Below are 14,659 nucleotides of genomic sequence, written 5' to 3' on the forward strand. Positions count from 1 at the left end.
CACGGAAATGTAGTAAATTCCTGAAATTTTAATATGAGTAGGCTGAGGCATCAAAAGTTAAAAGATGTGACCTCTGAGCTCTCCCAATTCTCACCATTCACATCTCACTTAATGGATATTCAAAAACCCAACAATTGTTAGCACCAAGAGAACCACTAATGTTAGTAACCACTAATGTCAATAGCTTACAGCTAAATTCAACAGAAGAAAACCTAGAAAAGGTTTATTTGTTCTTCTGAAGATTTCAGAAAACTTTGTTCAGGTGGCTTTAATTACTCTACAACACTAATATGTCCTAAAGAACATCCTAAAGACAGAAAAAATACCCTTATTTGTAAACTTGAATTTACCATTTAATTCAACAAACATTTCTAGAGTGCTTGCTGGTTGCCAGCAAACAAACAGAACAGCAGCAGAGGTGGCAGGGTTTTTAACAAGCCAGATCAGCTCCTCACCCAGTACCACGTTAGTTAAACCTAAGTCAAAAAACAGTCCCACAGGGACTTCCCTGGCAGTCCAGTGGTTGAGACTTCGCCTTCCGGCGCAGGGGGTGCAGGTTCGATCCCTGGTTGGGGAGCTGGGATCCCACATGCCTTGCGGCCAAGGAGCCAAGGCATGGAATGGAGGCAGTATTGTAGCAAATTCAATGAAGACTTTAAAAAAGGTCCACATTTTAAAAAAAAATCCAAAAACAAACAATCCCACATTATAATGGGCCTTTTTATTTATCCCCCTGTGCACTCCTTTTCTGGCTCCTCCTCTTCTGCCTTCAACCCTGATGGTCCAGAGCTTCTGTGGCCTCACAGCCTCTCGGCCCACATCTGCTTACACTGCTCTCAAAAGGACAGGATGGGGAGAAGGGTCTCACAGAGTGAGAGCAGGGCGAGAGGCTGGAGACTCCGGGCACAGCCACTTTGGGAAGAGTGTCCTGCCTTCCATGCTCACCTTGGTCGGTCCCACCCATGCCTTTGGCTCCATCCATCATCCATAGCCCAGTAACTCATAAATCCATACCTCCAGCTCCCAACAGTTCTCATGAACTTTAAGCCCAGATTTCCAACGGCCTACTCAGCTTCTCTACCAAAAGTACCTCAAATTCTACCTAAAACCCCACTCATCATCTTGCCTCTCGCCTGCTAGTCTTGTCAGGAGTCCATCGTATGTAACGGAGGGTGCCATCCGCCCAGGTGCTCCAGGTGGAAATGTCAGTCATCCCGGGCTGTTCTCTCTCCCCAAGTCCCTGCAGTTCTGTAGCGGAAAATCCTTCCCCTCGCGTTCCTGCCTCAGTCTATCGACAAGGGGACTCCTGCTCCTTCTCAGCTCGGGGAGTGTTAGAGGGAAAGTTCTCACTCACTCTTTCCCAAAGGAAGGGGAGTAGCCCTTCTGTTGATATGACAGGACATCTGCTGGCCCATTTCCCTGTGGGTGGGGTCACTGAGCCTCAGAAGCTCCAAACAAGTCCGACCCTGTCTCTTTCTTGTGCTGCCTGCTCGTGGCTGGTGAGCACAGCCGGGTTCTTCTTTCGGCTTCCTGTTCCCATGCGGTAAGGGCACCTGGGGCAGGGCTCAGGAACTGCCTTCTTGAGCAGCCTGGGGGCGACCATGTTCTCTCTTGCCCTCTGCAACTCCGTGTTCTTCCAGGCACAGAGTTTGTGGGGCAGGTTCACGATGGTCCACGCAGCCGGTGGGGTACGTGAACTCCAGGTCTGGTGGGTTAAAAGAACCCATCCACCCATCAAGACAAGTGCCAGGGTCAGACTTAACATATAAAACTGACCACAATTTGGTTCCTTCCTAATTTCTCAACCATGTCTTCACCATCGCTCAACTTCCTCTTGTCCTTTTACCTCCAACTATGTCCTGCCAGACTACATCTAAAAGTCAAACATGAAGGGAGGTACATGAGTGAGATCTTTTTTGAGCCCCTGTGTGTATGAAAATGTCTTCCTGTTTACCTCAGCACGCGAGTGACAAATAGGCGGCATGTGGGATTTTGAAGTCTGACTACTTTCCCCTTAAAACTCTAAAAACTAGCATTTCCTTATCCTCCGAGATGGAAATCCTTAATGGGTGTTAGGTAAAAACTAGGTTTTGTGATCAAGTAAGTTTTGGAAACCCTGGATTAAAGACAAGAAGTTTCTTAACTGCCAGGCTTCTCAGAGCCCTAATATAAACTGTGAAGCTTCAAGAAGATACAGAGAGCCCGACATTTCTCAAATATAATAGGCAGTGCATTTCAAAGAAACGGTGTTCTATAAACCGACGTCCTAAAATTTTCATCTCATTGTATGAAAAGAATCAAAGCAAGGCCTATTCCAAAGAGGAAAGCCATTCCTAGCTTTGGCGGGTCTTAAGGCATCTCTTCATGACCGTTCACCCTAGTTTTCTGGACACAATATACTCTCAAACCTTGTTGGGAATGTAAATCAGAAAATTTCTAAACATTTGTTTTTCTTTCTTCCTAAAAACACATCTCTTTTAGAGGAAGGTGCTTCTTATGATTCTTCAGTGTGTCCCCCTTTTCTTCAATGTATTACCCACAGGTCTGAGATAATATTATATTTGCTGTAAATTTATGTTAATAGTTCAGAAATTCAACAGGATGGTGTTTGGGATACATGCTTGCTGCCTTTGAGGAGTGAGAAGGGCTGCTGAAGACACGAGCAGCTGCAGGAAGGTAGGAGAGCCTCTCCTCCGAGTTCTCAGGCCCAGGCCCCCAGCTGGGGACCAGGCAGCGCCTCTCTGCTGCCCTGAGTGCAGCCCCGGGCCAGATGTCAGGTGCGCAGTGCCCTGGTCTCTGCTTGTGGCGGCCCCCATGCCAACAGCAGAGCCCAGAGCCTACTGTGCCAGCCTTCCCTGCGATGATGGCCGCCCAATGCCCACCACGGGAGGAATGCCCTTGTGCCAGATCTCCACTGCTTGTGGCTGCCCACACTGTTAACAATGTTCGTTTGAGATCATAGGACTGAACCCTTCTCTAAGCCAGTGTGCGCATTCTAAAATAACACCCAAGCCAAGAAACAGCTGGAAGAAGAAAATTCTGAATACATTTCTTCTCTTTGTTCTAGCAAAGATTCAAACCGGTGTTAATACTTCCGAATAATAAAACTTCATTAAGGAGGTAATAGACCGGTGAGAAAGGCAACCATTTTAAGCAAATTACTGCAAAATCAAATGAATGCAGGCCAGGAAAGGAAAGATGGAATTGCAGCCCTCTTCCCCATCTTCTCCTGAATATATTCATATCTTCGACATAAAATCATCCCACTTTTATATTTTACTAGGAGCTCAAGGTCCCTTGATTCTTCAAAAGAGACTTGCTGTTTATTCATGGGCAGGCCTACGCTAAAGAATTCTTTTGAGTCAGCAGATGTCAGTCCCAGGACCCTCGTTAGGTGCTTCAGAGAGACATCTCATGGTCTGTGAATCAGACTTGTACTGTCTGATGAACAACTTTAATTCATCTGTATATTTATTTGGTTCTTGCTTCTCTCCTGCCCTTAGGAGTTGATCTGCTTTGCTGCTGCCCTCATGAGTTGACCCGTATACACAGTCAAGTTCTAACCTATGACTTATTACCTGAAAAGAGATAGAGTCACCTGAACACACAGTGAAGTCTTCCCTCCGGCACTTTGCACAAGCTGTTCCCTCCGCCTGAAACATCTCCTCCTGGCTGTCTTCCTCCCTGCATATCACAACCACCTGAAGTTATTTTCCTTTAATAATTTTTTCTTTTTTCTTTTTTTTTTTTTTTTACCTGTTTGTTGTCTGTCATCTCTCACAGGACTGTAAACTCAAGAAGGCAGGGACACGTCTGTCTCATTCACCTCTGAGTCCCCAGTGCTTAGAACAGTACCTTGTACAGAGAAGGGGCTCTGTGAATACCTGTTAAATAAATAAACATGCTATCCCCTCACTTGTTACCCATCCTTCAAGCCTCAGATTTTCCTCTGGGATGCCTTCTCCGTCTCCCCAAGACTGGTGCAGGCTGTGCACCTCTGAGCTTGCACAGCCCCTAAACTGCATCACCTGCAGCTCGCCACATGTGCTGACACTGTTCGCTTGCCCAGCTGCCTCTCCCACTGAACTACAAGCAACTTGAGGGCAGGGACTACGTTATGCTTCCCATGATATCTATAGTGTCTAAACGGTGCCTAACACTAACTGTTGTTAACTGAATGAACATTTTTCTCTGTTGCTTTTCTTCAATCTCCTCCTCTTCTAGATAGTCCTCTAGTTTAAAAAGCTGTGAGTACATGCATATATTTAGACTATACTTGCTGCAAAAAGGATTTGAGATAGCTATAAATATATCTATATGTATTATAATATTTAGAGAGAACACCTACAAGGGAAAGAGGGAATTGAGAAATTAGAAAAAGATATAATGTTAGTTACATCAAGCAAAGAAACACTCTTTTACTTGAAAATTCCAAGCAATTTAGACAATGGTTCCAGGTACTACTCCACCGGCACATGTGTGAATTAGCTGAAGTACTGCCTCAATTCTCCTTTCCTTTTGCATTCTATGTAAAAGTTATTACACATTCCAGAAAGGAATTTGAGGGGTATTGGTGGTTAAATGGTAGAATTCTCACCTCCCAGAAAGAAACTGGAAAAAATCAGTTATCAACTTCATTTTGCCTGATAATGATCACATAATATACAAAATTAGAAGTCAAGGTATCTCAGTGGACCAAATGTGGTGTGTCCCTGGGGGTGGCAGAGAGGAGAAGTAAACATTCATTGGGGTCATTACCCTCGCCTCACATTGACAGAAAACTGCAAGAAGCCCGAGGGCAAGAGAAGCAGTGGTTTCCTCTGTGCACCACCCCCCCCCACCGCAATTCCTCCCAGGGGGTCTCTCTTGAGTGTGATCCTGGGGACCACTGAGTGCTGTAGTGAGGGAGGGGCTCAGGCTGGGGGGTCAGCTTGACCTGGGCTGAATCTGGGCCCCTCCAACCTCAGCAGTGGAATTTTGGGCAAGTTACTCTGACACTCAGTTTCCTCATTGGAAAATGGGGGTTAAATAAAGTAAACTGCTCAGTAAGTATTGAGGACTAAATGACATATGAATTGCCCAGCACAGTGTCTGGCATGGGTAGGTGCTCAGTAAACATAATCGCCCTCCCCCCACTTCCTGGTTTCTAGGCTGGTGAAGCCAACTCTACCATCACTGCCAGGAATCCAGCTCTGCAGTAAGACTTACCCCGCCTTTCTCGTCTTCCTCCACCCCTGCGGGTGAGAAGAGTGAAGTGAGAACGCAGGCCCTCCTCCCACAAAATCCAGCTCAGGTCTGTTTCCAAAAGCCCTGAGCACAATGCTGGACTCAACGCAGCACACCCCACTCTGGCCTCATAAATAAAATTGTCAGATGAATTCACAATCCCCTTTTCTTTCTTCCTACTTAATAGCATAGGGTTTGGTGTGAGTGAATATCACTACGTAAGATTTTCCTAAATACCAGCTTTATATTTTAGATGTCATCTACTGAGTTTGAAACTCCATAAATAGAAAATCATATGAAATTTCTTCTGTAAGTTCTAGCAGCAGGTCAGTGGGTCAACAGAAATAAAAACAAATCACCTATCTGTCTGTTTTAGCTAGACAGATTAAATCTATCTAACCTGATTCAAAGTCACGTTTAATTCTGACTTTGCTGATTTCTGAAGAAAATGCTGAGAAGGCCTTGCAATGGGGCTGAAATACATGTTGTTTATGTTCAGTTACTTCATTAAACTGAACTTTATGGACACTTTCATAAAGTGAACATCTACAATGATCCTTCCAATTTTTACCTGTGGAGATGTTTCTGGTTTCCAACTCACTCATTTTTATTGCCTCCGTTCATCAGATAAAATGAAGATTTTGAGGCCAAAGGGGAATGACAGGGAAGATACATCCTGAAAACCTTTCAAAACTTATCCTCTCCTCAGACAATGAAAAAGGATATTTGTCGTCCCGGCTTGTCCCCAGACCGTCGGTGGAGGGGGTGGAAGCGGGTCCGGGACGGCCTCTCCACCAGCCCATGGTGGCGGGTTCCGCGCACACTGTCAGCTGGGTGGAACGCCGGCTGCAGAGAGAAGGAAGAAGAGTTGGCCTGTGACCGTGACATTGCCACTCACCCTCAAGAACACCAACTGATCACAACAACAGACGACAAGGCTGACTTTATAATTTTACTGGTGTCTATGACTGTGCCTTGAGTCAAGGTAAATAAAATGCAGCACATGGAGCTGTTTCTACATCATTACAGAATAATTTAAAATAGTCTTTAGTGTGTGAAGATGAAAGCTGAAAGAATGATATATTAAAAGTTGTCACAATTTGGAGACTATGGATTCATACATCAAATCCCAGGAACTAGGAGATAAGCATGAAATGTAAAAGAGGTATACTTAAGACAGAAACGAACTGAGTACCTACAGCGTGCAGTGTGCAGAAACATAGATGTGGCATCCAGAAATAAAACGGGATACCTACTGGGGACTGGGGACTACTTGCTCTATACGGTGTCTTTTTATATTTTTGATTGACTTGACAATGTTTAAAAATTCACGTTTGGGGCTTCTAGTGAAAAATCTGAACATCTTGGCCACACTGGTCCCAAATTCCCACTTGGCAATGGGGACTGAAATTGAGAGTAGCTGCTCTCTGCAGGTGGGACACCAGACCACTCAAATGACTTCTTACGTTAGACATCTGAGTTTGTGACCCCTGAGTCAAGGAGAGAAAAAAGAATACTTCCTGAATACAAGTGGGAAACACACAACTCTTTATCAACTCATTATACCCCAAATGGCACAAATGAAAATACAAACAGATTCAAGATAAATCCATGGTCAATAAATACAAAGTCCTTTATTAAGGGAGGCTTGGGTGACATTCTTGACATTTTTGAGTTTGGCATCATAAAAGGCAAACTTTTTTTTTTTTCTTTTAACATCTTTATTGGAGTATAATTGCTTTACAGTGTTGTGTTAGTTTCTGCTGCATTACAAAGTGAATCAGCTATATACATACGTATATCCCTATATCCCCTTCCTCTTGCTTCTCCCTCCCATCCTCTTTATCCCACCCCTCTAGGTGGTCGCAAGCAAAAACCAAATCCTAGGCTGGACCATTCTACCTCACATAATGGGGCAATGTGTATACAATATTATGCCAGAGATGTTTGTGAAATACATGAAAACAGATTTTCTTTTATGTAACTTGAATCATATGTCAAATACCTAGCTTACCATGAAAGGAATCCTTTGACGGAGTATGTCTTTCTGGGGGAGCTTCTTTTAGTTAAGAATTGGTCGCTAATTTTTCTTTGTTAAACACACAGATTTTCTCATATTGGATTTGGGAATGACTCCTATTTCTCCCGAGTGGACTGATAAAATGTCTGGACTAGTTTAGTTGAACAGTTCTGCCAGCAAAGGGTCCCAGGTCCCAGCCTGTCTCACTTCTTCTCTGTTTTTACAATCCAAATCTATTAACTCCTAAAATAAAAGAGATCTTACTGAGGAACAACCTCTGGTACTGGAAGAAAAATATCCATTGTGATAGGTAAGATGGATGTTGATCTCAGACAAGAGAGCACACTAATCTAGGGAGTGATAAATTGAAACACCTTTGTTAATCAAGAGGATGAATACCCACGGCACACTTTATCAGGACCTGCTTACACAATAGATGTAATTTTAAGAGACAGATTACTTTGTTCCAGGATAAAAGAAAAGGGAGGACTCTCTGGTAATAAAATCACACGAATGTTAACTGTACTTGAAAACAACATTTTCATCTAGGAGTCTTAGAGCACAACTACTGCCAGACTGAGCTCCCAGAGGCCAGCCTACAGAAGGGGCATTCAGGGTCTTTAGAAGGGGATCCAAGGGGACTTCCCTGGTGGTGCAGTGGTTAAGACTCCGTGCTTCCACTGCAGGGGAACTGAGATCCCGCATGCCGCACAGCGTGGCCAAAATAATAAAATTAAAAATTAAAAATAAAGGGGGGGGGGAATCCAAAAAGCAGAAAGCTCTTGGAATGTCTTCTGGACTTCCTATTACACATATATTTTCTATTTACACTTGCCTCTTTTGCCTTAACCCCTGCTGGCCCAGATCCTCTATTATTACTTGGACTCAGTGTGTGTGTGTGTGTGTGGAGGGGGGAAATCTCTGGCCACATTTGATATTTTCTTCTCTTCCTCACCGTGGTACAAGTTCAACTCTCTGCCCCTGTAGTAGTTGATCTTCTTCCAAACTATATTTGACTTTAGCCCTCTCAACTCACAGGGCCTTGCCCATCAAATGAATTAGAGCAGTTCAGTCCAGGAAGCTGGAACTGGAGGAGGTTTCACAGTGAAGGAGTCTGTTAAACACTATGGTGTTTGGTAGTTGGCCTAAGTCTCTGGCTCCCAAAAAGCTAGGGACAAACAGACACACAGTTCTCCTGTTCCCACCAACTTCCAATCTCGTCCTTGATAAGAGCTAAATTTCTGTTATTTAAAAATGTGTTTCTTAAGCTAACTTTAATACAAAAAAGAAATAAAACCCTACCACCCTGAAGGCCAAGTACTTCATTTTTTCTGTTCCTTTTCAAGTTTTATCCATAGTTTTTACATGGTGGCACCCATAGCACATTTATTTTTTGTGATCTATTTTCCGTACTTAACATTTTGTAAACAATCTTCCATATATTATGTAATCCTTACAGTTATTAATTCAATAAGCATACAGTATTTCATTTCCAACATTCAAAAGGCCAAAACTCCATTATACAGTTCAAAGAACTTGTGGTTTGGAATCAAAGAAAACAGTCTCAGTCCAGAATCTTCCACTTACTAACAAGTTACTTCGTCTTCCTTATCTGTAAAGTGGAAATGATCATCTGATAACTTCCTCACAGGCTTGTTGAGAAAACGAAATTAGATTATGTGTGTGAAAGCTGCCTTATCCCAAGGATACTTGGTGTTACAGACTGAATTGTGTCCCCAGAATTTGTGCATTAAAGCCCTAATCCCCAATGTGACTGTATTTGGAGATGGGGCCTTTAAGGAAGTAATTAAGGTTAAATGAGGTCATAAGGTAGGATCTAATCCATAGGACTGGTGTCCTTTTAAGAAGAGGAAGAGACGCCAGGAGGACACGCACACTGATGAAAGGCCATGTGAGGACAAAGCAAGAAGGCAGCCATCTGCAAGCCAGGAAGAGAGTCCTCAATAGAAACCAACACTACCAACACCTTGATTTTGAACTTTGCAGCCTCCAGAACTATGAAAAAATAAATTTCTGTTGTTTAAGCCACCCAGTCTGTGGTATTCTATTAGGGAAGGTCAAGCAGGCCAATACACTGGGCATCAGAAGGAGGATGGATATCCAGGTGGTGGGACACTGGAGAGCATCTTGTTAAAGGTGAGGCCACCCTGCAGAGCCCTTCTGTGGACAGCAGGAGTGACATCATCGTTAGGGGCATCCCCCAGCATTCTGAGCCTCCCACACCCATCTGCTGCCCATGCCATGTCACCTCTGAAAGCTGCAATCTGGGATGAATGCCTGAAAAGAATGTTGGCAGGGTCTTGTGACTTGCTTTAATCAATGGATCATGAGCACACGTGATATACATCTTGTCCAAACAGAAACTCTCACACCCTTCCTTCTGCCATGAGAATGCCATGTCCCAAAGAGCGGATGCTGCTTCAACCTCAGTTGCAGAAGGGGAAGATACAGGGAGGAGAGCACAGCAGGGAATATGAGTGAAAAACAAAGGTTTGCTGAAAGTCCCAGAGTTTTTGAATTGGTTGGTACTGTAGCAAAGCTGACTGATAACGGCAGTGATGGCAGAGAGACTGCAGTGAGATGGAGAGTCCTGCTTTTCATGAAGAGCAACAAGGGAAGTGTAAAGTCAAAAGATCCTGCAAATTGGTGCCTACATGTTTTGAGGAGGGCCTCAGGCTCAGGTTCTGACAAGCACCACCCTATCTGAAAACGTGGGACCCAGACACTAAGTAGAGAAGAGAGGACTCCTGCGCACCCGTATACAAAAGCTCCTCCACACTGATTATCTGGGATCCGGTGCTGGACTACCCATAGGTAGACCGAGCACATTCTTAGGATACAAGCAAGAAAAGGGCAACACAGAAGAGGAGGACTCTATTGAGAGACTGTCCAATAACATTCAAAGTATTCATTGTGGGAAAAATCAAAATTTAGCTGGATTTCCTTATCTTTTTGTTTGTTTGTTCTGGATGGCTTAATAGTTTTTATTCTGAAATACATAGGGATGGGAGGTCCAATAACCTCTTCAAGGCCCGGGCCAGCATTGGTCTTACTGCAGGGTCCCAGGCACTGGAAAGCGGATGGGAATGGCACATGGGGAGCGGCACTGTCCTTGCTGGCTGCCTGAGATAATGCAGGGGTGAGGTTTAGCACCAGGAGGCTCAATAGGAACCTGAGCAGTGAAGGGGTGGCCAGAGAATTCTGTTTCACATTGTGACTGAATTGCCAGGGGCTGAGCATGGAGAGGAATGACCGAGTGGTAACCCAAGGCAGGGGAAAGGTGGATTCTGGGCTTAGGTCCCCAAATCTGAGAGAGGGTAGACTAGGTGGAGTACAGACCAAACATCAAGGTTCCATTAATCTCAACAGTGAAGGACAATGAGGCCGGGGTGGGAGGGTACAGGTGCTTCCTGAGTTGGCAAGTAGCTAGCCATAGGCAATTCTTACTTAGTTTCTGTGGCTGGGCTTTGAGGGGAGGAGGCGAATTCAAAGCGGTTCAAGGTACTTCTGGGAATTGAATGTCCACTTGCAGAGAGCCCCCGTCTCAGGCTCTCCCCGCTTTGCAGGATTGCATGCTCCTGATTGTTTCTGAAAATACCTCTACGTGGATGGCAAATTGGTTCAGGTTTCCAGGTATCAGGGTGGCTGATAGGGCGGGGGTGACATGGCTAATGCTGATAGCAGAACTATTTCCGAGATGAAACAGGACACGTGAATCCTCCAAAAGAAGCAGCGTTGTGGATTTGCAGGGCAACGGCAGACAGGACCACACTCTCAGAGCACTCCCCCCAAGGACCGAGACCTCACGCAGGTGTCTTTACGTGTAGCACCATCTGCAGTCCCCTCACATCACCTGTGAAAGCTGCAGCCTGGGGTGAATGGCTGAACGTGGCAGCTGGATTTCCTTACCTTTCCTGGGGGGAAGATTACTTCCTCTAATTAGACACTATTGATCTATCAATGTGACCTACATTTGCATTGATTCTTTTAGCAGACGTACCGCATCGCTGGCAGATCATTAACTTTGTGGCTAATTAGATACCCCAGATCTTTCTTACATGACTAATAAACCACAGGCAGATTCCTACTACTAAGCCCATGTTTAGTCATGAAATGAGCTGAAGTTTGAGAATTGGAGAGTTGCTTATTGCCAACTCAAGGAGACTGTCATTATTAAAGGTATATACGCTATAGCATATTCTTTATACGTGAATGACCAAGCCACACTTCTTTCTTGCAGCAAAATCAATTCTCGCTTACAGCTGTATTTCTATACGATGTTATTAAAAGCAGGAGAAATGTAATTTGCTACTTCTTTCAAGTGAAATATAGATTTCTAAATGCTAGTAGGATGACCAAGTACATTCCTGCATTGTAAGAAGTTCTACTGAGTTTTAAAAAATATATTTAAAACATTTGAGAAGACAGAGATTAAGCATATTAATGGTTCCTTTGAAAAGTCTTGATCCAGAATATCATAACCTCAGTATCTTTACAAGTGGATGCCCAATCACTGTTCTCAAACAGAAGCAATTCTACATAAGACAACTCTCAGTAGCTTCATTTGTAGACATTATGATAACTAAAGCGGAAGAAAAAAAAAATTCCTGTCAGAGCAACAGATATTTTTCTGGAATACCACTGTCAATACTAGAAATACATACTGACAGGAGTTGCACTGGATGTGATGATACCATTATTTTACGGTATGAGGACAGTGTGCTAGCCTGAACCAGGGGTCATTTATGTGACAACTTCACCCATCTCAGCAGCAAACCAGGAAGCAAAGAGAGTCTCTAAGCAACAAAAACAGAACCCTCCAGGAGAGCACTTGGAAGGGAGCCCCTCAGGTTCTCCATTACCCCTTACCTGAGCCTAATAAACTGGACCACCTGGCTTTTCAGCCCAGAGCAGGTGAAAATAAGGTGGGGATGAGCAACACAAGGGAACAGGGGCTGCTGGCTTATCAGAGTGATAAGCAAAAGGACTGCTGACCATAATGGAATCCAGCTCCGTGCTTTCCTTCTACAGATGAGAAACCAGGACCCAGAGAGATGAAGTGATTTTTCTCACGGTCACACAGCCTGGCAACTGGAACTCGGGATTCTGAGCCTCCTGCAGGGTTCTCTTCACCTCACCATTTTGTCTCCTTTGCTCAGTCGCCCACATAAAATCAGTTATTTTTGAGATTGTAAGTGGATTTTTGCTGACATATACAGAAAAAATAAAAAATATTTTTCCAGAAATGTTCCAGACAAAATTTTATTATGTTCTCATAAATCTACTGACGACCCAAGATTCAATTAAAGGGTAAGAGCCCTGCTAAGGTATCTGGCTATCTTGCAGTATAAACAGCATACCTACCTTTTAAACTGCATCCAACAGTCTCATCTGGGGTAGGTGTCCGACAATATTTTATAAAGGTTAGCTACAAGTCCCAAGGCTATTTATTGACCTTCCCATGCTTCCTCCTATAGAATTAAAATGCTACCTCAATCCTTCTAAATTCCTCTATATATTTGAGCTCCCATCTGTTTCCCTCCTCCCCAGTAGAGCAAGAGGTGGAACAGGAGACTGGGTAGAAGTTCAACAAATCATAAAGGCACTACTAGACATGGTGTGTTAATGCTTGGCTCTGAGGTCACCCTCGCACTCACTAATTTGCTCTACAGGACCTCCAGCCAGCCCACAATGCTGTTCAGCTCTTCCTTCGTTCATGAAAGACTGACCCCTGGTTCTGAATACATTTCTCTGGGGAGAAGAGTGGAGACTTTAAAAGGGCAGGAAGGCAGATTCCCTGAGTTTGCAGCGCTTCTTATTTATATGCAGGCTATAGTTAATGGACGATGTTATAGGTCCCCTCTTTTAAAAAGAGTGAGTCTAGGGCTTCCCTGGTGGCGCAGTGGTTGAGAATCTGCCTGCCGATGCAGGGGACACGGGTTCGAGCCTTGGTCTGGGAAGATCCCACATGCCGCGGAGCGACTAGGCCCGTGAGCCACAACTGCTGAGCCTGCGCGTCTGGAGCCTGTGCTCCGCAACAAGAGAGGCCGCGATAGTGAGAGGCCCGCACACCGCGATGAGGAGTGGCCCCCGCTTGCCGCAACTGGAGAAAGCCCTCGCACAGAAACGAAGACCCAACACAACCAAAAATAAATAAATAAATAAATAATAATTAAAATTAAAAAAAAAAAAAAAAAGAGTGAGTCTAACAAAGGGACAACTGTGCCTCTCTTGGGAACCCAGCTGGCGATCATTCCAGCCACAGCCAGGGCCTCCTTTGGTTCTCATGATGAAGGAAGGGAGGGGGTCAGGAAGACCTGCCCACTGCAAAGAAGAGGCTATTAATTCACTCCCTGGGGGCTAAATGGAGCATTTTAATTCTACCTTACAAAATGAGCAGGATAAAAAGGATTTCATAGCTTGGTTAGGGACTCTATTATATCACTATCAAAACAAAACAAAACAAAACAACCTTAAAATGAAATTCAAAATACTTTACAAATCTCCAGGATCAGACGTGCCAGCGCTCTGCCAGCCGTCCCTGACCTCAGCTCCCCAGCCTCCTCCTTTGCCCTCTGCAGTGTCAGAACTGGGCAGCAGCTGGTGCTCAGCCACGCCAGAGGGCTAGATCTTGAGTTCACAAAAATGTAAGGCTCCTAACTTCTGGGAATAAGGTCAGGCTTTTCTCCCAGCAGTCGGCCAGTGCTACACTATCTTCAGGCTGGTCTTAGTCCAGTCTTACAGGGTACTTTGACTCTCAGAGCCCCTGAATCACCTGAGTGGGTAGTTTTTATTTTATTTTTAACATTGAGACTATGCCTTTTTTGCCAACTGAATTTGGGATCCAATCTTCTCTCAAGGACCAAATGAGTCCTGCTGTGAGGATGAAAAGAAGCTACAAAGAGCAGAGCAGAGCAGAGCAGAGAAGGTGCTGGCACCCAAACCTACTGACCTGTGACCTGGCCTGTCACCATATCTGTATCCCATGTGTTGCCCCTTCCTAGTCCTTATTTTTAAATGAAAGGTAAAAGGGAAGAAAAGTTAATAAGATAAACTAAGTATAAAGATTACTCTAAAAAATGACAGTGATAAAACAGTTTTTTTTTGTTTTTGTTTTTGTTTTTTTTTTAATTTAATTAATTAATTTATTTTTGGCTGTGTTGGGTCTTCGTTTCTGTGCGAGGGCTTTCTCCAGTTGTGGCAAGTGGAGGCCACTCCTCATCGCGGTGCGCGGGCCTCTCACCATCGCGGCCTCTCCTGTTGCGGAGCACAGGCTCCAGACGCGCAGGCTCAGCAGCTGTGGCTCACGGGCCCAGTTGCTCCGCGGCATGCGGGATCCTCCCAGACCAGGGCTCGAACCCGTGTCCCCCGCATTGGCAGGCGGACTCCCAA

General features: G+C 44.5%; 1 protein-coding gene across 4 annotated transcripts in view; it reads right to left on the reverse strand.

Annotated features, from left to right (window-relative positions):
* The window catches only part of CRTC3 (CREB regulated transcription coactivator 3), a 113,403-nt gene that overhangs the window by 36,343 nt on the left and 62,401 nt on the right, over positions 1-14,659 (reverse strand). For all 4 annotated transcript variants that reach the window (XM_082388363.1, XM_082388362.1, XM_082388361.1 and 1 more), the window contains exon 3: positions 5,953-6,072. In XM_082388363.1, the coding sequence (XP_082244489.1) occupies positions 5,953-6,072 (120 nt within the window). The remainder of the gene's footprint in view (positions 1-5,952; positions 6,073-14,659) is intronic.

Source organism: Balaenoptera borealis (genome assembly GCF_965194805.1).
Source record: "Balaenoptera borealis genome assembly, chromosome: 3".
In the NCBI taxonomy this organism is placed as follows: Eukaryota; Metazoa; Chordata; class Mammalia; order Artiodactyla; family Balaenopteridae; genus Balaenoptera; species Balaenoptera borealis.